Source organism: Vigna angularis, chromosome 7, assembly GCF_016808095.1.
Source record: "Vigna angularis cultivar LongXiaoDou No.4 chromosome 7, ASM1680809v1, whole genome shotgun sequence".
Lineage (NCBI taxonomy): Eukaryota > Viridiplantae > Streptophyta > Magnoliopsida > Fabales > Fabaceae > Vigna > Vigna angularis.
The window spans coordinates 14998639-15025369 of NC_068976.1; the positions used below are offsets into that span (position 1 = coordinate 14998639).

General features: G+C 32.4%; 2 protein-coding genes across 4 annotated transcripts; both read left to right on the forward strand.

Moving 5' to 3' along the window:
• The first annotated feature begins 10356 nt into the window (after positions 1–10356).
• On the forward strand, positions 10357–12011 carry LOC108337290 (peamaclein). The gene is made up of 2 exons (XM_017573783.2): positions 10357–10529; positions 11577–12011. Exons 1-2 carry the CDS (start codon positions 10448–10450, stop codon positions 11759–11761), a joined length of 267 nt encoding a protein of 88 aa, XP_017429272.1. The 5' UTR covers positions 10357–10447; the 3' UTR covers positions 11762–12011.
• Positions 12012–23261: 11250 nt separating this feature from the next.
• Positions 23262–26731, forward strand: LOC108336435 (putative cyclin-A3-1). 3 transcript variants are annotated; one of them, XM_017572884.2, is made up of 8 exons: positions 23262–23601; positions 23692–23924; positions 24019–24094; positions 24182–24258; positions 24365–24398; positions 25906–26055; positions 26143–26277; positions 26382–26731. In XM_017572884.2, the coding sequence occupies exons 1-8, from the start codon at positions 23326–23328 to the stop codon at positions 26475–26477; spliced, it is 1077 nt and encodes a 358-aa protein (XP_017428373.1). In that variant the 5' UTR covers positions 23262–23325; the 3' UTR covers positions 26478–26731. The 3 variants fall into 3 exon arrangements, with proteins under 3 accessions (XP_017428373.1, XP_017428376.1, XP_017428375.1); XM_017572886.2 differs by having other exon boundaries at positions 23264–23601; positions 26422–26731; XM_017572887.2 differs by lacking the exon at positions 25906–26055.

The window sequence follows — 26731 nt, forward strand, 5'->3', positions numbered from 1 at the left end:
ATCTCTTTCGTACTTAACTAATTATATATATACATTGAGATTTTCACTCCTTTTTCAGTCTAAGACTATAGAATGTGGAATTTTTTAATATTTATTTTAGAATACACTGAAAAATAATTTTTTTTGTTTCATAATCTTAACCATTTAAAATGCAAAGAAAGCATAAATATGTTGCGGAATATACTTGTTTTAAAATATATTCCTAAAAAACACACTTTGGAAGAGGATAATACTTGTTTTTTTTTTCAAAAACGGGTATAAAATGCTTTTATGTACAAATCAAAACGGAAAAGAAAATCTGGTCTTTCCTTTTTCTTCCACCCATAAAAAAATATTAAAATATCATTCTTATTAAAATATCATTCTTATCATTATCCTGGTTACACCTCTATTATCCACTGAAGAGGAAGAAAAAAAAAATAGAGAGCTTATTCCGAAAAAAGTTCGTTTTGGAATGTATTTATGAAATTTTTTTCTAAAAGGTATTATATTTGTTCTAGAAATTTTAATATCAAAAGTTTGCTTCGGAATGTATTTCTTGTATTATGAAAAGTTTATTCCAAAAATCACATTCTTGTAAATTCTAAATTTTTTATTCCAGAAATATTTTAGAACAGGTAATCTTAGAAGCCACTTTTATGAATCCTCTACACAAGCCTGGGTGTTGGAGGGCACATCACAAGAGCTGCATATGGATCCATGGTGAGAAAGTATGGTCTTGGAGCTCATAATGTTGAGAAAGTATGGTCTTGGAGCAGATAATGTTCTTGATGCAAAACTGGTTGATGCAGATGGCTAAATCCTTAATAGGGAAGCCACGAGGAAAGACCTATTTTGGGCAATTAGAGGAGGTGGAAGAGCAAACTTTGGTATACATATTCTTAAACGGATATAGACATCCGTTCATCCTTCAACGAATGTCGATATTCGTGCACGAATGTTGAGCTTCGTTTAAGAATCCAACATATATTCACATTTTTTAAATATTATTAAAGGGTAAAAGAAGAATAGAGAAATACAGGAAGTACTGTGTGATGGTGGAGGGAGTAACTCCCATGAGTTTTTTTACGTTTGTCATACGGTAAGATCCACTAAATTTTAGGCAATTCCTTCCTGCACTCCCATATGTTTTCCTGCACCCCCCATAGTCTAAGGAAAATTACCTAACTAACCTTGATTTTAAAAATATTAAAAACCCTAATACGAAACCTAACTCCATCTTTGTCATTGTAATCGTCACACCTCTATAATGTTTCATCTCCATAGAAGGTGCAACGGCTATATGGAGGTTCGGCACTAATGCTTTGAAATAAAGAGGGTGCATTACGGTTCTAAATCATTTTTCAATGGAGGATACATATATATATATATATATATATATATATATATATATATATATATATATATATATATCATTTTCATCATAAACACGTGAAGGTATAAGAAAAAAATATGGGGTGCAGAAAGAAATATTCTAAATTTTATTAAGATTGTATGATCGAAAAAGCAGCCCAAGCCCACTCTATATGATCATTATTTGTCAATCTGAAAGATTGGTCCATGTTATTGTCATTCCTTTGTTTTTTCTCTTTCCATTTCATTTTATAAACTTATAATAAGGTTCTTGTTATTTTCTTCAGTGAAAAATTTCATTAAACTAAAATAATTATTTAAGTTGTTATTTTTTGTTTAACTTACTTGTTTTCGTTGAGTTAAATATGTATAGACAGAAGAAAAGTTTTAGCTATGTATTCATACATTTTCTACTCAGCAAAAACAAAAAAATGCACTCATACATTTCACATCAAATTGATGAGAAGTGGAAAATTTAAACAAAAAAGAAACACGAGTGAGAGAAAGAAAGTGATGAGAAGGTGTGATGTATATGTATTCATCAGTAATTAATTGTTTTCTTTTAATTATTCTGATTTTTTTTTTGTGTGTGAATGAAAATACGTAATATTACTTTTAATTTTTGTTGGACTCATATAAATAACTTTATCAATATATATATATATATATATATATATATATATATATATATATATATATATATATATATATATATATATATATATATATATATATATTAAAAAAAAGCAGTTTTACAAACATCCTTTTTTATTTTGGAAAAAGTAAATATTTTAAAGATTATGTTAATTTTGTATATTTGAATAGACGTAATTAGTTTAGGTAAATGCTATAGAGTGCTAATTTTTTTCATATTCTTTTTTATAGTTTTCTCCATCTCATTGTAACCCAAAGTACGATAGCAATCATCTAAAGGTTTTTGAGATTGAATTTTAAAAATATCGAACAAATCTAATATTAACGTAGGATAAAGCATTGGATGAGATAATAAATATATAATGAATAAACACGATTTTATTTGTAGTTTTTATTTATTTATATTATTTTAATAGACTTTTTTAATAAACCTTTATCAGGTGGCTACTTTTACCTAATCTTATATTAAAATCTAAGCGTCAATTTAACTTTTAATTGTACTGATTTAATTTTCAGTTGGGATATTTAGATTCTATATTAAGAAATGGTTTGAGAGATCTCAATAATTTACCCAATAAAAAATAAATTAAAAACTCTACATATCATCGAAATAAGATTTCAATCTAATTAAAATAATGTAAAACAACATTTAAAATACCATCAAAGTTTTTTCTTCTATAATATATATATATATATATATATATATATATATATATATATATATATATATATATATATATATATATATATATTAGATAGAATATGAAGTAAAACACAAAAATCTTGATACGTATATTTCCATTGTTTTAAATGTTGAAGCTAAATCTAGTAACTCTGTCAAATTGTATAGTATGATCTTTGATTGATTACAACGCAATATGTCGATATGTATATATAAGGAAAAGGAAATCAATCTCATACATCAAAACTACAATCACATAATTGACATTCACAAACCACAATTTGTTAAACTTGTCCACCAACAAAGGATACACAATAATAACCATAAGATATAAGACCTACAAATAATATTTTATTCTTATTACTCCCCTCAAGGTAGAGCATGGAGGTTATGAATGCCCAACTCATCCAAAATTGAGTGGTAGCAAGAGGTTTGGTGAAGAGGTCAGCAAGTTGAGAGTGAGTGGACACATAGGTAGGTTGAATACAATTTTGTTGTATTTCATTGTGAATAAGATGACAGTCCACTTTAATATGCTTCATCCCTTCATGAAAAACAGGATTTTTGACAATGTGAAAGACAACTTAGTTGTCTTAATAAAGATTCAAGTCGTATCTTAGTTTATGCAACAATCACGAGAGGAGCATTGGCGTCCTGCACTACGTGTTGTGTGTTAAGGGTCCACCAACTCAAGGTTTGCTCTTAAAAAGGAAAAGTGACCTTCATCTTTATGATTGGTGTGACTCGGATTGGGCTACTTATCCTTACATGCATCGCTCTCTCACAGGTTGACTTATTTTCTTTGGGCAATCCCCAATCTCGTGGAAAACCAAGAAGCAACACATAATTTCTCGATAAGAATAAAATCTTATTTGTAGATCCTATATCTTACCATTATCAGTGTGTTTCCTTTTAGTTGCACCTGTGTAATCACATTTCTAGGATTATCATTGCACTGAGATACTAGGACGATGATATTTTCTTCACCGTCTCGATTTCAATATTCTCTTATTCTTTTGTCATTTCAGTTATGTATCTACGTTATGGGAGAGTGAGATATCATAAATTTGACTCTGATACTATGTCAAATTGTATGTAAAGTATGATCTTTTATTGATTATAGTATATATATATATATATATATATATATATATATATATATATATATATATATATATATATATATATATATATATATAAAAGAAAAAGGAAATCAATCTTAGACTACCATCAAGGCTATAATAACATAATTGGCGTCCACATACCACAATAGGTTAAATTTATTCACTGGTAAAAGAGACACAATGATAATGGTAAAATATAAGACTTACAAATAAAATTTTATTCTTATTAAATTAAACACTCAAAATCTCGTTGGTTGTGTACTGGACATAAATCTAAAATACAATTAATATATTTTTGTGTTGTTCAGATTTATTCATTAGGTAAAAGAGAATACTCCTTGAATAATTTTTGTCCACTATTATTATTCTAAAACGTTTGCTAATTTAAATATTAAAAGAGTCTAATGTGATTGTGTCTTGGATGATTAAAGGGTTTATGAGGAAATTCTTTAAGTCGTGTAAGGATATAAAGTTCAGAGTTTCTTATTTTTCTTTCGAAAAAATATTACTGTGTTAATAAATTGGCTAATTTAATCTTATATTTTGATATGTTTTCTAATATTAATATGAATTTCTTTTATAATCGATACCAGTTTTTATGTTTAGGGACATTTAACTCATAAGAAGTTGCTCTTATATATTCATAATTCTATCATAAGTATCAGTGTGGTCTCATAACTTTTGTAGTATTTTTATCATTTTTAATAATATTTTTCATATAATGATAAATGATAAATATCTTTTAGAGTGTCAACATAATTAAAATTTCAAAGAAAAAAAAGGTTTTAAGAGAGTTTTGTATAAATAAATATTTGGCTAATTTATGCATTTATTTTACAATAACGATAATTATGTTTTACCAAAATAATTAGGAAAAGATCTAACAAAAAATAATCTTATGCATGTCAAAGATTGAGTATTTGAAGGAAGAGATTGGACTTGGGAACCACCAAATATTAAATGAAGGAAAGCACACAATAGTTGCTTTATTTTCTGTTACACATGTTTGTTGAAGAGAACATAAAGGAAGAATCCAATTCATAAGCGGTGGTGTACTGAAACTACAGAAGAAGAGAAACAGTTAAGTGACAAATTTTGTACAAAATATTATATAATGAAAGTGGTAAATTTGGTGATGGAATTATATGTAAAAAGAAGGTGAAATGAATTGTGCCATTGGCACCGACACATCACGTGAACACAACTTATTTAATACCCAACACGCTATTGAAGCAAAGAAACCATAGTATGCTTTGTGGATCCATCTCTCTTTTCTATGCAGATCTAGACACTTCCAAACACAAGTTACAATTACAACTGCCTAACTTTATGAAAATTAATGATATATAGTTAAGTTAAAGAACATAAATTCTTAAAACAAAAATATTAGAAAGATATTTAATGATAAGTTAGAGACTGTAATTTGGAAGAAGATCTCGTATCACTAGGTCAAGCCAAGTAATCTGATCAAACAGATCAATCTGATCAGACCGCCTAGGTCGATAATTAGATTGATTATTAGGTCGATCAAACTGATTACTTGATTAACCATTAGACTAACCACGTCGACCATCATGGTTAGATTATTAACGGTAACGACTCATTAAACTTTAAGGCAGATTAAGGTGTGATTAGGCTGTTATTAGATCAATAAAATGTAAAGATCCATCACAACTATAAATAAAAGTTTCAGGTATGACTTTACACATCATGTACACAATATATTTTTTTAGTCATCTGAATGATTACCTACTAATTTAAGCATCAGAGTACCTTTTGAAGATATCCTCTCACTATGAGTGGAACAAAATCTAGTCGAGCTTTCCAACAACTCGGTCAATCTTCTCAATAGCCTATTCGGCCTGCTACAGTGCTCGATCAGGCTTTTGCACGTCCTACTCAGTCTGTTACTATGCTCAATCGGTCTTCTACATGTACTGCCTGATCTACTACAATGTTCAGTTTATCTCCATCACATCTTATTCGATCTGTTATAGTGTTCTTCAACCATCTCCAATCTCGAATTCGACCTAAAACTCCTATATCCAAAACAGAGACCAATAACATAAAAAAAATGTTGATATTATTTTCCACTTAAAATCTTAATATGTTTATAAGTTTATTTTTATTTAGACCTTGTTTATCTTACTCCAATTCTAAAATATAACACTTTGCATTATAATTATATTAATAAGATTTTTTAGGAGTATCAGAGTTTCATATTATATAAAAATGGATAAATTAAATAATATTATTTTAAGAGTTTGGGTTAAAGTAATGTCAAATTGTCTTTTATCATTGACCCTTACTTCATTAAAAAAAATGTTTTTGGTGTGTTTCTTGCCCTAAATGTCAATGAATTTAGATAAAAAAATTTCCACTTAAATGGTCCGGTCCTGTCTTATGATTTAAATTTTAAATTATGTTTTGAATTTAAGATTTATTTTATTTTATTTTACTTTTTTTTGGCCAACGAACGCTTAATGAGTAGATAACATGTTAGGTTGGTTTGAGACATAAAATTGTATAGGTTGACCATCTATATAATACGGGTGCGGGTTAATTTTGTGGGCCAATTAAGATATTCGGTGGTTCATAGCACAATTTAATACGATTTTTTTTACTTATATAGTATACAAAATATGATATTTGCATTTAGAAAAGTAATTTAGTTACTTTTTTCTCTAATGTTAATGTTAGTAAGCTACCCTTTTGAATATTTAGTGATGTATTTTTAGAGAGAAATTAAAGTAATGTTGAATAAAAATAATTTGTGCATGTAACATGAGGCGAAAAACTTAAATGTGTGGCATAAATTGAGAAAGTAGGTTTTAGGGTGGGCCCAAAGGGGGATATTAATTGCTAAGAGAATAAGAACAAAAGATGAATAGACATCTACTGTAAATTTTAACTACATACACTCAGAAAATATGGTTATGTTTATTAATTATCTCTTTCGTTATCAGTACTTGTTATTTATTAGATATTATTTGCATATTTATTTGATATTTGTGGATGCTCGTAGATATTTTTGAAAACACAAATTTACATGAATTGAACTAAGATATAAGTTTTAAAAAATTAATTTTTATAAAATAATTTTAATTTTATTGGTTATATAAAAAAGTCTAGAAATATTTAAAGTCAAATTTTAAATAACATATTTTTTTATTAATAATTTTATTTTGATTACTTAAATTTAAAAGACAAATACTCAAATAAAATTTACTATTAATTATTAATTGTCAGTGGACATCCGCATGTCAGATACCATAATACTTATATTTATTCTATTAAGAAAAAAGTAATTAAATATTCGTTATTCACATGTATCCATTAAGGATATTATTTTACTAGCAAATATCTGTGAACGATTTTTTTATCATCCTAAAATGTATTGATCAATGCATAATTTTAAATATTTACAATCGATTGAAATAATAAAAATAATTTGTTGTTGGGTTATTTTTGTTTAATTAGTAGTTATTAATTGAATTCAAACTTTATACATGAAAATTGTATTAATATTTGGAAGAAATGTCTATGTTCTATGTTTGTTAAAATTAGCGAAATCGATATCACTCAATGATTGAAATACAGATTGAAGTGTTTAATTTGATGTCTAAAAAGAAGTATAATAATTTGGTCTGGTTCAATGAACTAGACAAACTAGTGAATTGAACTAAGCTTGAAAGCTACTATACTCATCTTATGTTACATACCCTTTTTTTAATGAAAATATGTATAAATTTATGTGAAATAAAAATGACACAATCTCGCTTAGAATGTGGTAATATGTGATTTACATTCAAGTTGGATCGATCTAAATCTTTTTATTTTATACTTTTATGACTTATAATATGATATTATTGATTTGAATATGATTATTATGTTTTACGAAAAAAAGATAAAGTGTTAAAGAAAACGAAAGTAATAAAAACATTAAAACTCCCGAAATCAAATAGTTATTATTTGTTTCCATCAAATGGTGGAAAGTAGATGAGTAGAGAAAGAAAACGAAACAGAAATAAAGTGAAAAATATATTATTTGAATGAGAAGAAAAATATTAGAAAAAAATTAGTTAAATATTTGTCTACAATAATTGTTAGCAAAACAACTAGAGGGTATAATTTTGTTGACGTTTGAACATTTTGTTGGTGGCTTCTCTCTAAATTATTTATTATCTTAATATGACCAGAAGCATAAATCAATTAATCTTAAACAAATTTACATTAAAAAATGAATTTATTTGTATCTTTCTAAATATAATGGTTAATTATCATAAGTTCATAAGTGATTAGCCTAGTAAAAAAAAGGATTTTCACAATTTCAAAATAATCAATTATGTTAAATACTACGAAAAACTACAATTTTAGAAATAATCAATTATAATTAATAATAATCTATTATATTAGATTCAACATAATAATTAATTATATCTAAATATAATCTATTACAACTCCTTCAATTTACTTTTAAAAACAAAACCTTTAAATTTTTTCATAAGAATTTCATTCAATATTTTTGAAAACATTACAAGAATTTTTATGATTACTAATGGATTTTTATTGAAAAATTTCAGTAAATTTAAATTTATTAACAAATTTTAAAATTTAAATTATCAATAGATATTTTTATCTTAATAAATCTGTTAATAAAATTTGTAAATAAGATTTATCGATAATTTACAATGTGTATTACTGATAAATATTTTTATTGATATTTGTCTGACGTTTAACTCTGTCAATAATTTATAATTCTAATTAAAAAAAATTCAATAAATTAAAAAGAATGCATTATTTTTTAAGATATTTTTAATATGTTAAGAAAATATGAGTGAGAAGAAAAAGAGAAAGAAAAGAAGGAGATGCTGAGATCAGTGACGGTGGCAACAAGTGTGACAATGATGTGGAGGTACAACAACAATGTGGAAGTGATGCAGAGACATGATTGTGGTGTCAACTAGTGTTAGAGGAGAGGAAGAAAAATAAGAGAAGAATGAGAAAAGACAACAACTAGAATATATTACTAATAAATATTTATCAACAAATTTACTATTAGATTGATAAATCCATCGATAAAATTTATTGATATATATTCTGTAGTTAGTAATTCTCATTAAACTCAAATTATTGAGTAATTATGTCTATCAGTAATATACAAAATTCTTGTAATAAAAAAAAAAGTAATTGACCTTCAAATAAATAGTTTTCTTAAAGTGTTATAAATTGTGTTTTGTTTATAAAATAGGTGTTCAAGATTCACGGTAAAAGGTGATCATGTTATAGTTTTTCTCATACATTTGTTACATTCTAGTGATTCTTTTTTTCTTTTTTTAAAACTATTGATAACTTTACAACAGTGTTTCATAAGATTAAGAAGGAAAGAAATAATAACTAAAGAGTATACTCTCTTTTAAAACAATTTTAAGAAAGAAAATAATAATAACTAAAGATTAAGATCCTTTTTAAAACGGATTCACGCCACCCTAGTTGTGTTTTTAACCATAATTAGGAATCATGGTCTCAAAGAATAATATTAACACATAAACCACCTATTAGTAAGAAATACATACAGAAAAATTTACCAATTGAGGTGTCTTTCCAATCAAATATAAGAGTTTAAGTGTAAAAACTTTGAGAACTGAAATCCACAAACTTTTCATACATTTTCATATAAATTATCCAATGTAAATAATATTTCTTATACAACAAGTCATCCTCTTAAAAGATGATACTTTGTTTGCATCCTCTCTTTCATCTTGGGAAAGAGAATACATGATGATGCACATTCTATTCAGTTTACCCTACTTTTTTTATATCCATGTTACATTTAATTACATTTTTCCTCATCTTTTTCTGTAATCAAATATCACATCTGTTTATTTTTCCATATTTTATCTTCTTCATCAAAGTCAAAAGTGTGAGAACCAATTCCCAAAACTATTTAACAAAAAGCAGTAACTGGTATAGCATTATCATTACCATGTGCTTTATTTATCCATTGACTAGTGATGATTAACTGAAATCAGGGGTTTTCAAATTTGATAGTTTGAGAAATTTTGTAGATGAACTGTTTGAATAAAGTTCTGGAAGCATTTACTGCCACAATCTGACAGTGAAATACGACAAGCCCCACCTAATGCTACGAGCTTAAAGATTTTTAGAACAAGGAAGAGAAAAACGAGGGTGGAGGGACCAAAGTGTAGCCACGTAAACAAAGGCACAGTGCTGTTTCCTTGAAGAAAGAACAGCTCATAGAATGCAATGAATGTGGCAAATTGCCAATATCAACATGCAATGCTACGTCCATGTCCATGTCCATCACACATATATAGGAGACAAGTAACCATTTAAATGTTTGAGGTTAATAAAGCCAAAGGGTACGCAGATTCCATACAATATGCACCAAAACCAAAACCTAGCCAGCTGTGTATTTTGAAGCCTAGTGATTCAGCTGGATCAGGGTAGTAATAACTAATAAATTCTTGTTGTAATACTTTTCACCTACCCTTAACTTTTCTTACTATAAATAGCCCCACTCAGTACCTCACTCTGTAGTGTGTGCCATTCTCATCAATTATTACACATTGTTCTTCTTCTCCCTCTCATTCTTCCACACTCTGAAACCAAGATGAAGGTATCATTTGCTGCTATGCTGCTTCTGTGCCTTCTCCTAAGCTTCTCCTTCTTCGAACTCTCATCTGCCGGTTCTGGTATGCCGCCTTAATCTCAATTAATTAGTGCATCTAATTATCTTTTAAGTTTTCATCATCAATTAAGGATAGTACATATAATGATAAGTTTAATAGCCATGCATTAACATCTATAATGAGTTCTTGTGCTAGATTTATAATTGGAGGAATTTTAAGTTTGGAAAATGTTTTTTTTTTGACAACTTTTTTACAACAGTTTACGTGATGTTGGTTTCAAATATACAAACCAATAAAATACTAAAACATAGTCTATTATCAAAAAAATTTTAAATGTTATTAAATATCATAGTACTTTTAAGTTATAGTAAGAAAGGATTTTTGTACAAATAATCGGGTTTTTTTAATTAAAATTTAGAAATGATGAGTTTATTTCCTTAAAATATATCTTTTTATTATATTTTGAAGCTGAAAAAATAAATCCTTGAATTTCTTTTGGAACTTCGTACGAATCTCTACAATTTAAACCTAGGTTATTATATTCTAAAACTAAATTCTAGATTTTTTTAGTTTTTTTACCGTGTTAATTACTATTATTATTTTAGATTATTTTAACAAAAGACTAAAACTGACTAATACTCTCCTTCCACTATTACTGGCAAGCCAATCTTTTATAACTTCACAAGATATCTGAGTTTAGAATAATGCACTTTTGATACAAATTAAAACTAAGCAAACTCATTAAAATTTGTAATTTTTTGAAAAAAAAAATATGGTGAAAAAGAAGTATGTTATTATAGTTTTCATGTTTGAATGAGTACAAAAAAAGAGAGTATTATAATGTGTTATTTTTATTGATAAATTAAAGAGAAAAATTTATCTTCGAAAAACATAAATTTAAAACTCTGTACTTCTACTCTGGATTAAATCCAAATTTAAAGTTGGTTTAGTAATATAATTTGTTCCTTATCAATCAATTAAAACATCTTTAATATAAAAAGTAACAATATTTTTCCCTGCAAGATTATGACATAACAGTTTTAACTAGATTAGCCTATATTTAAACCTAATTCTATGTTGAAATGTCCCTCTACTTAACCATGAAATCAGGTTTCTGCTTCCCAAAGTGCGCGAAGAGGTGCTCAAAGGCAGGGATGAAGGACAGGTGCATGAAGTTCTGCGGAATCTGCTGCAGCAAGTGTAAGTGTGTGCCCTCTGGGACTTATGGCAACAAACATGAGTGCCCTTGTTACAGGGACCTTAAGAACTCCAAGGGCAAGGGAAAGTGCCCTTAATTTATGTATTTACCATGCATCAACCTTCAAACCTTTTACCTCGTGCATGTAACTCCATCTTATGAGATATTAGTACACCTCGGACCCTTCTTTTCTGGGTTGATTAGGTTTTGGTTCTTTGTATGTTTGTGTAATATATACAGACAGAGTTCTATGGGAGTGTGTGCATGATGAGAGTCTGAATAAAAGGGTCCACTTTGTCCTAAGTCAGTTTTGTCTGTCTCAATAAAAATGAATTATTGTTATTTTATTTGTTTGTAAATTTTGAAAATTCACCTTCTAATCAGTGAGAAGTGATGTTTTCATTACTGAATTAATTATACTCTACTTTAGTTAAAACTTCGTCTTTTACACTCTACCGTATAAAAAATATTTTAATTCAATTTCAAGGAAAATGCACAGAGTATCTTTAACTTTTTTATGTGTTTTTATATAGATTTTGACTTTTTAATTCTTTGGTTTAATTAATTGTGAGGAACATAAATTCGTTTTTTATATAAATTGTTATTTTTTTTAATAACCTCCATTTATACTATATAGAGATGTTTTTTTTAATTAATGGATAAAAAAAATAGCAATTCGAGTCTATTCAAGAATACTTTCATCTATCAACTAATGATATACCAGTCAAATTCACTCCTGAAAAAGAAAAGTAATTTTGAATTAATATTTTGGTTTGGATAAAACATTAAATATCGTTAAACTTTATTTTACCAGAAATACAACATTATAACAATGTTACTAAAATTAGGATAAGCTACTCTAATAGAGATAGTGTGAAAAAATTAGTATCGTTCTAATATGTGCATGATAGATTTTAGTGAGTATAGATAATTTTTTTTTTTAAATAGTTCAAAAACTTTTCTTTCTTAAATTAATGTAACAATTATATACCATGTAACAAGATCAGAAAGGAGATAAAGATGTTTTTATATTGATTTGTTTAACAAAACACAAATTAAGTTTAGTTGTTAATTAATACATTAAGTTTTATTATGCAAATTATCGTTGTTTTATTCTTTTAAATCATATACAGTCACTCCTTACTAACTCAAATGAGTAATTTTTGATAATATTGACATTCCTAACTAGTTTAATATTTGAATAACTAATTATTTTTTTGTAAAAATTGGTTATTCTCTAACAATAACCAATTTTTAAACGCTATATTATAGAAGAAATCATTGAAATCTGGTTAAATTATCTGTCAAGTTTTAAACTAGTGAGCTTCCAAAGGCTAAATATATAAGTAAATGTGAATGTAAGGGTGTTCGAGGATTGAAGATTGAAAGTGTTAGTAGAAAATAAGTTAATCAAGTTTATTTGTATCTTTTAAACAACACAGACAATGTTCCTTACATTTTGTAAGACATTGATGAAATAAAGTATGACACCCAAGAATGAGTGAAAAATGGTCATTTCATGAACACAACAAAACTTTCTTAAGTTGACTTAAGAAAAAAAGTTTACGCGACTCGAAATACTGCTAAAAGTTTATTGAGACTAGCTAGTTCTAAGAATAAAAATCCAATTATAAGTATACCTTGCTAGTTATTATAAGATCTATGAGTTATTTCAAAATAATACAAGAGATTTGGGAAGTTGACTATGTTAATTTTAGAGTTCCAGTTTTCAAGTGTAAATAGGTTGATAGCAATTTTGGTGTGGTGACAAACGACCTCGGGTTCACTTTGGTGGATTTTAACAAGATGAGTTATACGGATGAACCATTTATTATGTGGTTAGTCAAGCAAGACAAATACTCCATGTCACTGATCCAACACATCATAAATGATCAGTGGTATTGGAAGAAAGAACCGTGCATGTAAATGATGATGAAAACTCTCTAGATATACTTAAGACGTCTTTCTCATCAAGAACCACTAAAAATAAGGTCAATGATGTAGCCGATGAAATTCATGCAATTCAAAGTTATCACAACGAAGACATATGAGATAAAACAATTTCTTAATAAGTGTTTTTTTATTATTTTTTCCACTTTTACTGTAAGACCCTGAAAATTAGAAGAAATAGTAAGTTTGGATCATTAGGAGACTAAGAAACTCAAGATGTAACAAGTTGTAACAAAAGTACGAAATATAGTACAAAATACAATGCTGTCGACTTTGACAAGGTTTAGTATTTCAATTATAACTTTTTTTATAAATTAGATTTTGAGTTGATTCTTCTTCCATTAGAAAGTAGATTCGAATAGCTTCGATTCAAGTACTCATACGCGTAATTCCGACATCGGGAAGGGGTTCAACCAGACTGGCAAAGTTGTCCGAGTGAGTGGACACGTTTTTGACGCGTTTTTGACTGTTTAAACGCGTTTTACTGTTTAAACGCGTTTCTGGCCAAATGTTTGGCTATTTAAGGACGTCCCAGGGGTTGGAATGGTTCCTAAGTTGAACCAGAGGCTAGAGTACGAAGGTTTTGGAGCAGAGGGACTTTAGAGCTGTGATTTGAGTCGGGGGAACGTTCGCAAAGTGTTTTCGAAAGGCTAGCTAAGGAGAAAACCGTAAGGGGAGCTAACCTTGAGTCTTTTTGTTTCTGTATGATCTAAATTTGGTATATGTTTAAGATCTTAATTCTCTTTATGATTTTAGAATGAAATTCTGCTTCTGTTGTATCTTTTGAATTATGAGTGAGGGTTTGTATAATAATGAGGAAAATTGTTATTCCTCCTCCTATCAACTGTTCTATTGTATCAAAAATGTAAGAACTCTATTATAGTTTAATGCTATAATAATTGGGATGTTACATTAATGGTATCAGAGCAGTTCCTTTCCCCTAGGAATCCTGTAGGTTATGAAGATATCATGTTTTAGTTGTGTGATCTTAGTTGTGTCTTCCGATTATAGGAATTAAGTTTTAGACTAATGGTTCCTCTCTTTGGACAGAACCATGGCATCCAGACCATCTTCTCCTCCTTCACCTGTTCGGTCTGATGTTTCTAATCTGGTAAGAGTAATGGAATCATTTGTGGTGGCGATGCAGCAGCAGAATGCATCCTTGATGCAACATAACACCATGACATTACAACAATTGGAAGCTGCTAGGGTGTCAGCTGAGGCACAACAGAGGCAATATGTGGAATTAATGAATGGTGGTGCAAGAATTTCCACTGACCATTTTTATATTCCACCTACTCCAATACATGAATGGAGCCTGGAGAATTTTCTTCAACACCATCCAGCTAAATTCTGTGGCAATACTAGTGCAGATGAAGCAGACCAATGGTTTAGAGACATGGAGAGGATTTTCAATGCCAAAAACTGCCCAGAAGAGAATAGATTGGCTTATACTGAATATTTATTATCAGCAGAGGCTAGTCACTAGTGGACCAGTACAAGGACATTGTTGGAAAGAAGTGGTACCCCGATCACCTGGAACTTATTCAAGAAGAAGTTCTATGCTGAATATTTCCCTGACAGTGTAAGGTTTACCAAAGAACTGGAGTTTCTTCAGCTAGTGCAAGGGGGAATGTCCGTGACAGAATATGTTGATAAGTTTAAGCATCTGATCCGCTTCCACACTCTGGATATGGATGAAGAATGGCAATGTAGGAAGTTTGAAAATGGTCTTCGAGGAGATATCAAATTGCTAGTAAAAGGTTTATGTATTAAGGAGTTTCCTACATTAGTGGAGATGGCCAAAGTGTTAGAAAAGACCAAGAATGAAGTGCAAAATCAGCAAAGACAGCCACAGAGGATTGGTGGACCATCTGGGTCCAAGTTCAATCATGGAGATAACAAGTTCAATCATGGAGACAAGAGGAAGCCCTATTCTAAACCTCCTTTTCAAGCAAACAAAAGACCTTCGTTTCATCCATCAGGTCAAGTAGGACAATCTAGCGTGGTGAAATGTTTTCGCTGTGGAGGACCATATTATAAGTCTGTTTTCCCTCAGTTAGTTGGTCCGATGAAGTGTTATACCTGCGGGAAGGAGGGACACTTTGCCAGGAATTGTCCCACATCTAAAGAATCAAGGCTTCAACTACCAACTAATCAGCCTCAACAAATGGCAGATACCAAACCTCAGGTTGTGGGCAGAGTGTATGCAATGACTGGAGCGGAGGCAACTGGGCCAGGTAATCTTATCATCGGAAATTGTTTACTGTTTGGGAAAGCTTGTTGTGTTTTGTTTGATTCTGGAGCTACGCACTCCTTTGTTTCTGATGATTGTGTGAGAAAGTTGGGACTGACTGTGAGTGAGCTACAGTATGACCTAATAGTATCTACTCCAGCTTCTGGCTTAGTTAAGACATCTCTAGCATGTACTAGATGTCCTGTAGTAGTAGAAGGACGTCATTTTAGAGTTAATCTTATCTGCTTACCTCTACAAGGTTTAGAGGTAATTTTAGGAATGGATTGGCTAACTTCCAATCACATTCTCTTAGACTGCGGTGCAAAAAGATTGTTATTTCCTCAAGAGGAAGAGTCGAAGATATTATCTTCGGGGAAATTGTGGCGCGAAGTACAAGAAGGGTCGTGTTGCTTCATAGTGTTAACACACATGGAGGTTAACAAGAATGGAGGGAGCATAGATCACTTAGTGGTGAGTGATTTCATGGATGTGTTTCCTGAAGATGTACCGGGGCTGCCTCCTCAAAGAGAGACTGAGTTCTCAATTGATCTGATACCAGGCACCGGACCAGTATCAATTGCTCCGTATCGGATGGCTCCAGCGGAATTAACAGAATTGAAAAAGCAGATAGAAGACTTGCTGGAGAAGCAATTTATCAGACCAAGTGTTTCACCTTGGGGTGCGCCAGTGTTGTTGGTCAAGAAGAAAGATGGGAGCTCCAGATTGTGTGTGGATTACAGACAACTGAATAAGTTGACTATCAAGAACAAGTACCCGTTGCCAAGAATCGACGACTTAATGGATCAGTTACATGGAGCGAAAGTGTTTTTGAAAATTGATCTACGATCAGGTTATCATCAGATTTTAGTAAAGGCAGAAGATGTACAAAAGACTGCTTTCAGGTCTAGATATGGACATTATGAATATGTGGTTATGCCTTTTGGTGTAACCAATGCTCCTGCTGTATTCATGGACTATATGAATAGGATATTCAGACCTTTCTTAGATAAGTTTGTCGTGGTCTTCATAGACGACATTCTTATATACTCCAAGACTCGGGAAGAACATGTGGATCACCTTCGAACAGTTCTTAAGGTGTTAAGAGATAAAAAGTTGTATGCCAAGTTGTCCAAATGTGAGTTTTGGATGAAAGAGGTGCAATTTTTGGGACATGTCATATCGGATGGTGGAATATCGGTAGATCCGGCTAAGGTCGAAGCTGTGCTTCAATGGGAGAGACCTAAGTCTGTAACTGAGATCAGGAGCTTCGTAGGATTAGCAGGGTACTACCGTAGATTCATAGAAGGATTCTCCAAGATTGTGTCACCATTGACGCAATTAACTCGTAAAGATCATCCATTTGCTTGGACAGACCGATGTGAAGCCAGTTTTCAGGAACTAAAGAAGAGGTTGACAAGTGCTCCAGTGTTAGTAATCCCTGACCCAAGAAGATCTTTCGAAGTATACTGTGATGCTTCATATCAAGGACTGGGATGTGTACTTATGCAAGAAAAGAAAGTAGTAGCTTATGCTTCGAGACAACTTAAGAATCATGAGAAAAATTACCCCACTCATGATTTAGAGTTGGCAGCTGTCGTATTTGCATTAAAGATTTGGAGGCATCACCTATATGGCGCACAGTTCCAAGTGTTCAATGATCATAAGAGTTTGAAATATCTTTTTGATCAAAAGGAATTAAACATGAGACAGAGAAGATGGATGGAGTTTTTGAAGGATTATGAGTTTGAACTTCTATATCATCCAGGTAAGGCTAATGTAGTAGCAGATGCTCTGAGCAGAAAGACAATGCATGTATCTACTATGATGGTAAGGGAGTTGGAATTGATCGAGAAATTCAGGGATATGAAGTTGTATGTTGAGCTGAAGTCGGATTTCATCAGGTGCAGCAACTTAATGATATCAAGTGATTTGTTGGGTTTAGTCAAAGATAAATAATTATTAGATGCCGAGCTGCAGAAAACAGTGGGTTTATTGGGTACAGATCAAGCCAGAGAATTTATGTTAGGAGCTGATGGCATTTTGAGGTTTAGGGACAGAGTTTGTATCCCAGATAACGTTGAGCTAAAAAGGTTAATTCTCGAGGAAGGACATCAAAGTCGTCTTAGCATGCATCCTGGTATGACTAAGATGTATCAAGATCTCAAGAAGTCTTTCTGGTGGTCTGGAATGAAGAGAGATGTGGCATAATTTGTGTCTGCATGTTTGACATGTCAAAAGGCTAAAGTAGAACATCAACGACCTGGAGGTATGTTGCAACCACTAGAGATACCTGAGTGGAAATGGGACAGTATTGCTATGGATTTTGTAACCCACTTACCGCGGACAGGAAAGGGTCATGATGCTATCTGGGTTGTGGTAGATAGATTGACGAAGAGCGCTCACTTTTTGGCGATGAATCTAAGGATGTCTATGATGAAGCTCGCCCAACTGTATATAAGAGAAGTAGTAAGACTACATGGAATACCGTCGAGCATAGTGTCAGACAGAGATCCGCGATTTACATCAAAATTCTGGCAGTCTCTACAACGTGAGTTGGGTAGCAAATTACAAATGAGCTCTGCGTATCATCCACAAACTGATGGACAGTCTGAGAGGACGATTCAATCCTTAGAAGATCTATTGAGGACTTGTGTTTTAGATCACTTGGGTATTTGGGATGAGGTCTTACCATTAATTGAATTCACTTATAACAACAGCTATCATGCAAGCATTGGCATGGCACCATATGAAGCACTGTATGGTAGGAGATGTAAGACACCCCTATGTTGGTACCAAGAAGGAGAAACAGTGATGTTAGGACCATAATTAATTCAACAAACCACAGAAAAGGTGAAACTGATACAGGAAAGGATGAAGGCATCACAGAGCAGACAAAAGTCTTATGCAGATCATAGGCGCAGGCCTCTTGAGTTTGAAGTGGGAAGTCACGTGTTTCTACGAGTTTCTCAGATGACTGGAGTAGGGAGAGCTATCAGATCCAAGAAGTTGTCTCCGAAGTTTCTTGGTCCATTCCAAGTTATCAAGAGAATTGGACCAGTAGCATATGAGATTGCTCTACCTCCTCAACTGGCAAACTTGCACAATGTATTTCACGTCTCTCAATTGAGGAAATATGTGTCAAGTCCTGATCATGTACTCGAGGTGGATGATGTTCAAGTCAGAGAGGATTTGTCATTAGATGCAAAACCAGTACGAATTCTTGATGTTCAAGCGAAGCAACTAAGAGGAAAGGATATTCGTACAGTCAAAGTATTGTGGAATGAGAAGACCCAAGAGATGACATGGGAATTGGAAGAAGAAATGAAGACCTTCTATCCTCATCTGTTTGATTAACAAGTGCATTTTTCGAGGACGAAAAATTTTAAAGGTGGGAAGAATGTAAGACCCTGAAAATTAGAAGAAATAGTAAGTTTGGGTCATTAGGAGACTAAGAAACTCAAGATGTAACAAGTTGTAACAAAAGTACGAAATATAGTACAAAATACAATGTTGTCGACTTTGACAAGGTTTAGTATTTCAATTATAACTTTTTTTATAAATTAGATTTTGAGTTGATTCTTCTTCCATTAGAAAGTAGATTTGAATAGCTTCGATTCGAGTACTCATACGCGTAATTCCGACATCGGGAAGGGGTTCAATTAGACTGGCAAAGTTGTCCGAGTGAGTGGACACGTTTTTGACGCGTTTTTGACTGTTTAAACGCGTTTTACTGTTTAAACGCGTTTCTGGCCAAATGTTTGGCTATTTAAGGACGTCCTAGGGGTTGGAATGGTTCCTAAGTTGAACCAGAGGCTAGAGTACGAAGGTTTTGGAGCAGAGGGACTTTAGAGCTGTGATTTGAGTCGGGGGATCGTTCGCAAAGTGTTTTCGAAAGGCTAGCTAAGGAGAAAACCGTAAGGGGAGCTAACCTTGAGTCTTTTTGTTTCTGTATGATCTAAATTTGGTATATGTTTAAGATCTTGATTCTCTTTATGATTTTAGAATGAAATTCTGCTTCTGTTGTATCTTTTGAATTATGAGTGAGGGTTTGTATAATAATGAGGAAAACTGTTATTCCTCCTCCTATCAACTGTTCTATTGTATCAAAAATGTAAGAACTCTATTATAGTTTAATGCTATAATAATTGGGATGTTACATTTACAATTTCTTCATTTTGTTTATTCTATCTTTATAAAAATAATTTGTTTTTTTTCATCATATATAATTTACTAATACTGTGTTTTCAGGTATGATGAGCTTCAGATAAAGAAATAGTGGACATGGTATATCTGTGACTCAGTTGCTTGATGTCACATATTATTGGATTGTAATGAAGAAATTGGTGATGGAGATTGATCCTCCGTGAGGTACACCTAGTCGCCCATATGCAAAAAAGTTTATTAATCCTTGGACATGTTGGCCAAAATGCATGTCTCGATTGTCATTGTCTCTTGGAATGGCGTAACGGAGATAAAGAAGAATCTCCTATGATAAGATTTCTACTTGTCAATAATTCATCAATAAACATAATTTACCAATAGATTTTTGTTATTACCAACAAATAATTGACCGTTAATAATATGTGATTTTCTTGTAATAATTGAAATATGTTTTTTTTATTAATTTATAAAGTTCTGTGTACTTTTTATGAAGATGTTAACTATTTTTATTAAACATCATCCGTAATATGGAAATAAAAAATTGTAATTCATAATTATCATATGAAAAAGAAGATTGATGTTTAAACACAAAATTATTAAAGGATATAATTAATAAACTATAGAGCAGGATTTATAATTTTATTTTGTTAACAAGGAATTTGAATACATAAATAGTGATAGACATTTCAAAATCTCTCGTTTAAAAAAATTATTTCACAACAAAATGAAGAATTGCATATTGTTAAAATTTGTAGGTAACACACAAAAATTCCCTACTAAGTACATATCTAATAGGTTTATATTTAATACTTACTAATTTCAATATTTGTAAATAAATTCATTAACTTGATTCAAATAATAACTAATTTTGAAATTAACAACAATAACTTGTAAATCAATTATCAGGAAAAATTGTTCATGATCTATCGAGTTAATTATCATTAAAAAAGTAATAGTGTACGAAACAAGATTGAGATTATGTCATTGTGAAAGACATAATCTCAATCATGATTAAAAAACATAATTAAAGAAATCAGGAGATTATTGCCCAAATTAAGAAATCCTAAGTATTCTAGGCTTAACAGGTTCATTTAGATGAAGATTCATAAAATATTACATTGTTCACAAGATAAATTTGATTATTCATTTTTATTATATTTTGTTATCTAACTGAATTACTTATTTGAGTGCTGAGTCTTTGTAGACCATCGTCTTTATTATTAAAGAATTTGTTATCATATCAAACAAATAAAAAGATTAAAAAAAATTAATAGGACATCTCAACCCCAAACAAATAATAAATTTAAAATCATTTCCTTAAAACTTAAAGAAAATTGTAGTTTTATATGTTAACAATATTAGCTAATAAATTAGTAAGCATATTAACATTAATCCTAGTAATTTACATGTTAACATTAAGAATTAGTAGCATGTTAACATTAATCCTAGTAATTTAGAGAAGAAATTAAATGGATAAAAACATATTAGCAATAGAAGATATAACTTCTTTCAACTTCAAAATTACATATGGTCTCATCTTCTCGTGCACGTGAGTTTGTCATAAAACAAAGGAATCTAAAGTTTGACATTATAGTGCTACAAAGAACATCCAACGAAGCAACTCAATAATAAACTCCAAATCCATAATTTTTTCAACCATAACAGAAAATCCAGAACATGCTAAAATTTCAATACTCTGTCAAGTAGGATATTTGAAGTTTTCAAATTATGGCATATGATTTTAGGTTTTGTGTATTGTACCAGGGAGTGCAGGACGCCGTACGGAAGGACGCCCACATAGACGGTGCCATATATACTGATAGTGGACGTCTACCCAAAGTAGAACGTCCGCCCGAGACTTGACGTCCGCGCAAGGTAAAATGTCCGCCCCGGAAGCTGGACCGAACGAGTGGCCCAAGGTTTGACGCCCATTTGAGAAGTGGACGTCCGCCCAAGGTTGGCGCGTCCGCCCAATAATCTGGACCGAACGTCCAGCCATTCCAGAATCACGCGTCCGCCCAAGATGGGACGTTCGCCCAAGATGAGACGTTCGCCCAAGGATTGGACGTCCGCCCTAGAGCTGGACGTCCGCCCAAGGAGCGGACGTTCGCCCAAGAGCTGGACGTTCGCCCAAGAGCTGGACGTCCGCCCAAAATGGGACGTTCGCCCAAGATGGGACGTTCGCCCAAGATGGGACGTTCGCCCAAGATGGGACGTTCGCCCAAGATGGGACGTTCGCCCAAGATGGGACGTTCGCCCAAGATGAGACGTTCGCCCAAAAGCTGGACGTTCGCCCAAGGATTGGACGTCCGCCCAAGGATTTGACGTCCGCCCAAGAGTTGGACGCCCACCTAGGGTAACATCCCTGGCCGACCATCATTCCCAACCGACGCACTTTGCTGATTACACGGTTAAATGCTAATGACACATTAAAGTCCTAAATAAAGATTAAGGCATTATTGGGCCGTTCCCAGGCCCCCAAAAGGTAAAAGCTCATTTACAATCAGTATAAATAAAGGTCTCAGGTATGATTTCTGGAGAGATTGCTTAGAACGCAACACATGCATGCATTATAGAACGCTCTGTCATATTACTGACTTGAGCGTCGGAGTGCCTTTAGCAGGTACCCGGCCCCCCGGCTTGGAGCAGAGAGCGAGCGTCCGGTTAGGAGGACGTCCGCCCGGCTTGGAGAAGAGAGCGAGCGTCCGGATTGGAGGACGTCCGCCCGGCTTGGAGCAGAGAGCGAGCGTCTGGATTAGAGGACGTCCGCCCGGTTCGGAGCGTGGAACAACGATCGTCCATCTTGGTGCCGCCCGCCAGTGCAGCTTGCTCCGGTTTGTAGGATTCAGCAGTGTCCGCCCGGTCCATGTATCTTCGCCGCCCGCCCGTTCGTCTTCGACAATAAATTTGTGTGTTTTTACAGGGTCCCCACCGATCCAGTCGAAACATGTATTATTTACACCAGAAAGAAAGATTGAAAGTAAAAATCTCCTCTGTTTACGATGATTTCAAGCAACATTGATGTTATAACTTAGAATTAAATTTTATATTAATTTATTCATTACTATTTAGGAAAATGAAATTTATTTAAACGAGTACATCTTTTAGTTATTTATTTTTCTTCAAATGTTTAGTTATGAAATACCATCAAATTAATTACTAAAAAAATTATCATTTTATAACAAGGATATAGATTTAAAAAAAAAAAATCACCAGTGATATTAATTCATAATTTTGGTGAAATCTTGAATATTCCTCAAAAATTAAAGAAAAAGGTTGAAAAAGAAAAACGTTTTCTTTGTCTCTGTCTCAGAATGGCATCGCCCACAGAGAAGAACACCAACACCAACACCACGCGTCCCCAGAGCAAGGCGAAGAAGAGAGCCGCAGCTGCCATATGCCAGTTGCTCGGTAATGCCAAGAATAAGCGCGTCGTTTTGGGAGACCTCACGAATGTCTCAAGCGCCGTTGTCGTTTCGGAATCTCCGAAACGGAAAAAGGTTAAACTCAAGAATGTCGATGAAAGAAGCGACCCTCAACTCTGTGGCCCATACAGTTCTGACATATACCAGTACCTTTGCGGATTGGAGGTACTACTAGGGCTATTCGTATTTAGTTTTTCTGATATTTGAAACTGTGTCGTTTTGGGAATGACGTGAGGGTTTCTTTTTCTGGCTCAGGTTGCTCCTCGTTTGAGACCGATCCCGGATTATGTTCAGAAGGTTCAGAACGACGTGGATGGAAACATGCGCGGTGTTCTGGTGGATTGGTTGATTGAGGTGGCAGAAGAGTATGGGCTGGTTTCGGATACGTTATACTTTTGTGTGGCTTATATAGATAGGTTTTTATCGTTGAAGGTACTGTCCAGACAGAGATTGCAGTTGCTTGGGGTTGCTGCAATGCTCGTTGCTTCGTGAGTTTCTCCAGTACATGAAATCTGGATGTGAGTTTTGTGTTGTGGTTGATGAGTTTTTCAGTCATTTTGTTTTTGTTACTTTTGCAAATAGGAAATATGAAGAGGTTAAGCCACCCGAGGTGGAGGACTTTTGTTACATTACGGATAATACATACTCTAAGGAAGAGGTGGTTCTTGTGTTTCATTTGTTGTTGGTGTTACTGCTCTCTTTGACTCTGGGTTTTGCTGATTTTTTCTATTTTTTGGTGATGAAGGTTTTGAATATGGAAGCCGATATATTGACGGCGTTGAAATTTGAATTGGGTGCTCCTACCGTGGGGACATTCTTGAGGTGTGTTTCTTTGATGATCCTATGGCTTCGTTGCATTCAATGGTGTTGTTTTTGTTGTTTTTTCCTGGCTTTTTGGTTCAGTCTGTATGCTTTGCGGTTGTTGCAGGAGATTCTGTGGAGTTGGTCAAGAGGGTGTTGATGTAAGTTAGCTCCTGTTTCTACCCATTTGTTAAAGCTTACTCACAGGCTTAAAAGTGATTTTATTAGCAGCAACTGACTCTATATTAGGTGAATTGCCAAGAAAAGAATTTTTCTCAGTTGCTCAATTCAATAGAATTTTGGAAATCATTTTCTTAGATTTTATCTGTAATGTACGCAATGGTGTTGTGGTTGCAGAACGAGTTCTTGATTCTCTTGTATTCCACAGCTAGTCTTTGACCAATTAAATTAGTTAGTATTATGCCTATTTTATGATATTTTTATTTTTTATTTTAATTTGTAAGCAACTTATTTTTTACAAATATAATTGTTTTATATTCATGATTTAAATTTTTGCTTTTACGCATGTATAATTTAAGTGTCAATCAAGATTCATATGATAATAAGAATATTAAATCACTTTTGTATCTTGCAATGTGTGAATGGAGTATTATTGATATTATACACTACTAAAAAAATTGTAATTTCTTAAATCATTTTTTTTTTGTTTCATCAATTCTCTTGTAGAAGTTTGAAAGTTGTATAAACTTTAAATTGTTAAACGAAAAAAGATTTGAAAAAACTCTTTTGAACATATACTATTTGAGTTTATTACTCTGCTAATTTATTTTGTTACCAACTCATTCATGCATTCATTCTATTTGGATATTTTATTGCTTCACTTCTATTCTTCTGGAAAAAAGCAGCTTCCCCACTTTGGTATAAATAATAATTTTCTTTAATAAAAGTGATTGTTTGTTAAGTTGCTTTATTTACTTCTATTTGAAATTTATTGCATTTAATGCTATATACAATCTAAATGAATACAAATTATGATTGATGATTCAAAAATTAGCTTTACAATTCACTGATTGAATCTTGATTTCGGAACCTGATTTCATATACTGCTATGCATATGACTTATGTTATTTGCCTGTGACCCACTCTGCTCTTCGGTGGAGCAAATTATTGCTTTCTACCACCTCATGCTATTGATAAGACTGGCACAGAAACATTTTGATTTATTGTCTGTGAAAAATGTTCCATTTAAACCGGGCCGTGTCTAACCCGAAACGGGAACTATAGCCGGCCTGGTTGACCAGTTGTATTGGTTATGTAGTTGGTACAGTAAAAAATCGATCAACCATTAGAATTGGTTATTTCACCTGGCTGATCTGCTCGTATTTTACTGTGATCACCAGCCTCCTGACAACCTGACAGCTGCTGCTACTCTATTAATTTATATAATTTGATTTTGTTAAAACTGTAACTTTTCGTTTTAATTTTATTTTGTTAAAACATTAAACCTGCACTGCTGTCTCGGAGGTTGAAAATTGCTCAACTAATGCAACTTTTTGAACATAAGTACATAACATATTATATACGTGTATGTTTCAAATTAATAAAAAATTTATGAATTTAACATTTAGTGGTTAATATTTTCCAACCAATGACTTAACAGATCAGCTACATTCATCATTTAGTTATTAAGCTTATCTCGCTGTGCAGACTTCTGCTCTCCAGTTTGAGTTCCTTAGCTGCTACCTTGCAGAACTCAGTTTGTTGGATTATTACTGTGTAAAGTTTTTACCATCTTTGGTGGCAGCATCTGTTGTATTCTTAGCAAGATTTATGCTAAGCACAAAGACACATCCCTGGGTAGTTTTTTCCTGAGTATTTTTTTTTAAATGTGTATTTGAAATCCCTGTGGATTGTGGAGGCTGTTGCTAAATTATTTCTTTACAGAATTCGGCCCTCCACCAACTCACTACATATAAACCCGCTGACTTGAAGGAATGTATTCTAAAGTTACATGACTTGTACCTCAGAAGGAGGGGGCCTTCTTTGCAAGGTGTGAGAGAGAAATACAAACAGCATAAGGTAATGTTTTACACTTTTCCCGCTACCACATTATTTAAAGGATGTAATATTTTTGAAGTCATTTTTTTTAACTCTTAATTTTCATTCTCTTTGTCACATTGGAGAAATATGCTGATTCGAGTTGCATTGGATGTTTTGGTACAGTTCAAATGTGTGGCAACAGCACCATCTCCTCCCGATATACCCCTGTCTTTTTTTGAGTTTTCAAGGGTAGATTCGTAGACAATTGTGATTTGGCAGAAGCGTATTTCCTAACACTAACACTAACGACAAGAGTTTCACAATTTCAGTTGCACTTGCTTATGTTTAGGGAGGTGCTTTTTGTTATCAACCTTGTATAAAAAGGTGATAAACCCCATATGTTGGGAATTAGTGTTTTCGGCTATTAGAAGTTCTTTGTAAGATTCCTTGAAGGATTTGCTATTTCTATGTATAGGGAAGTTCTATGCGTGCT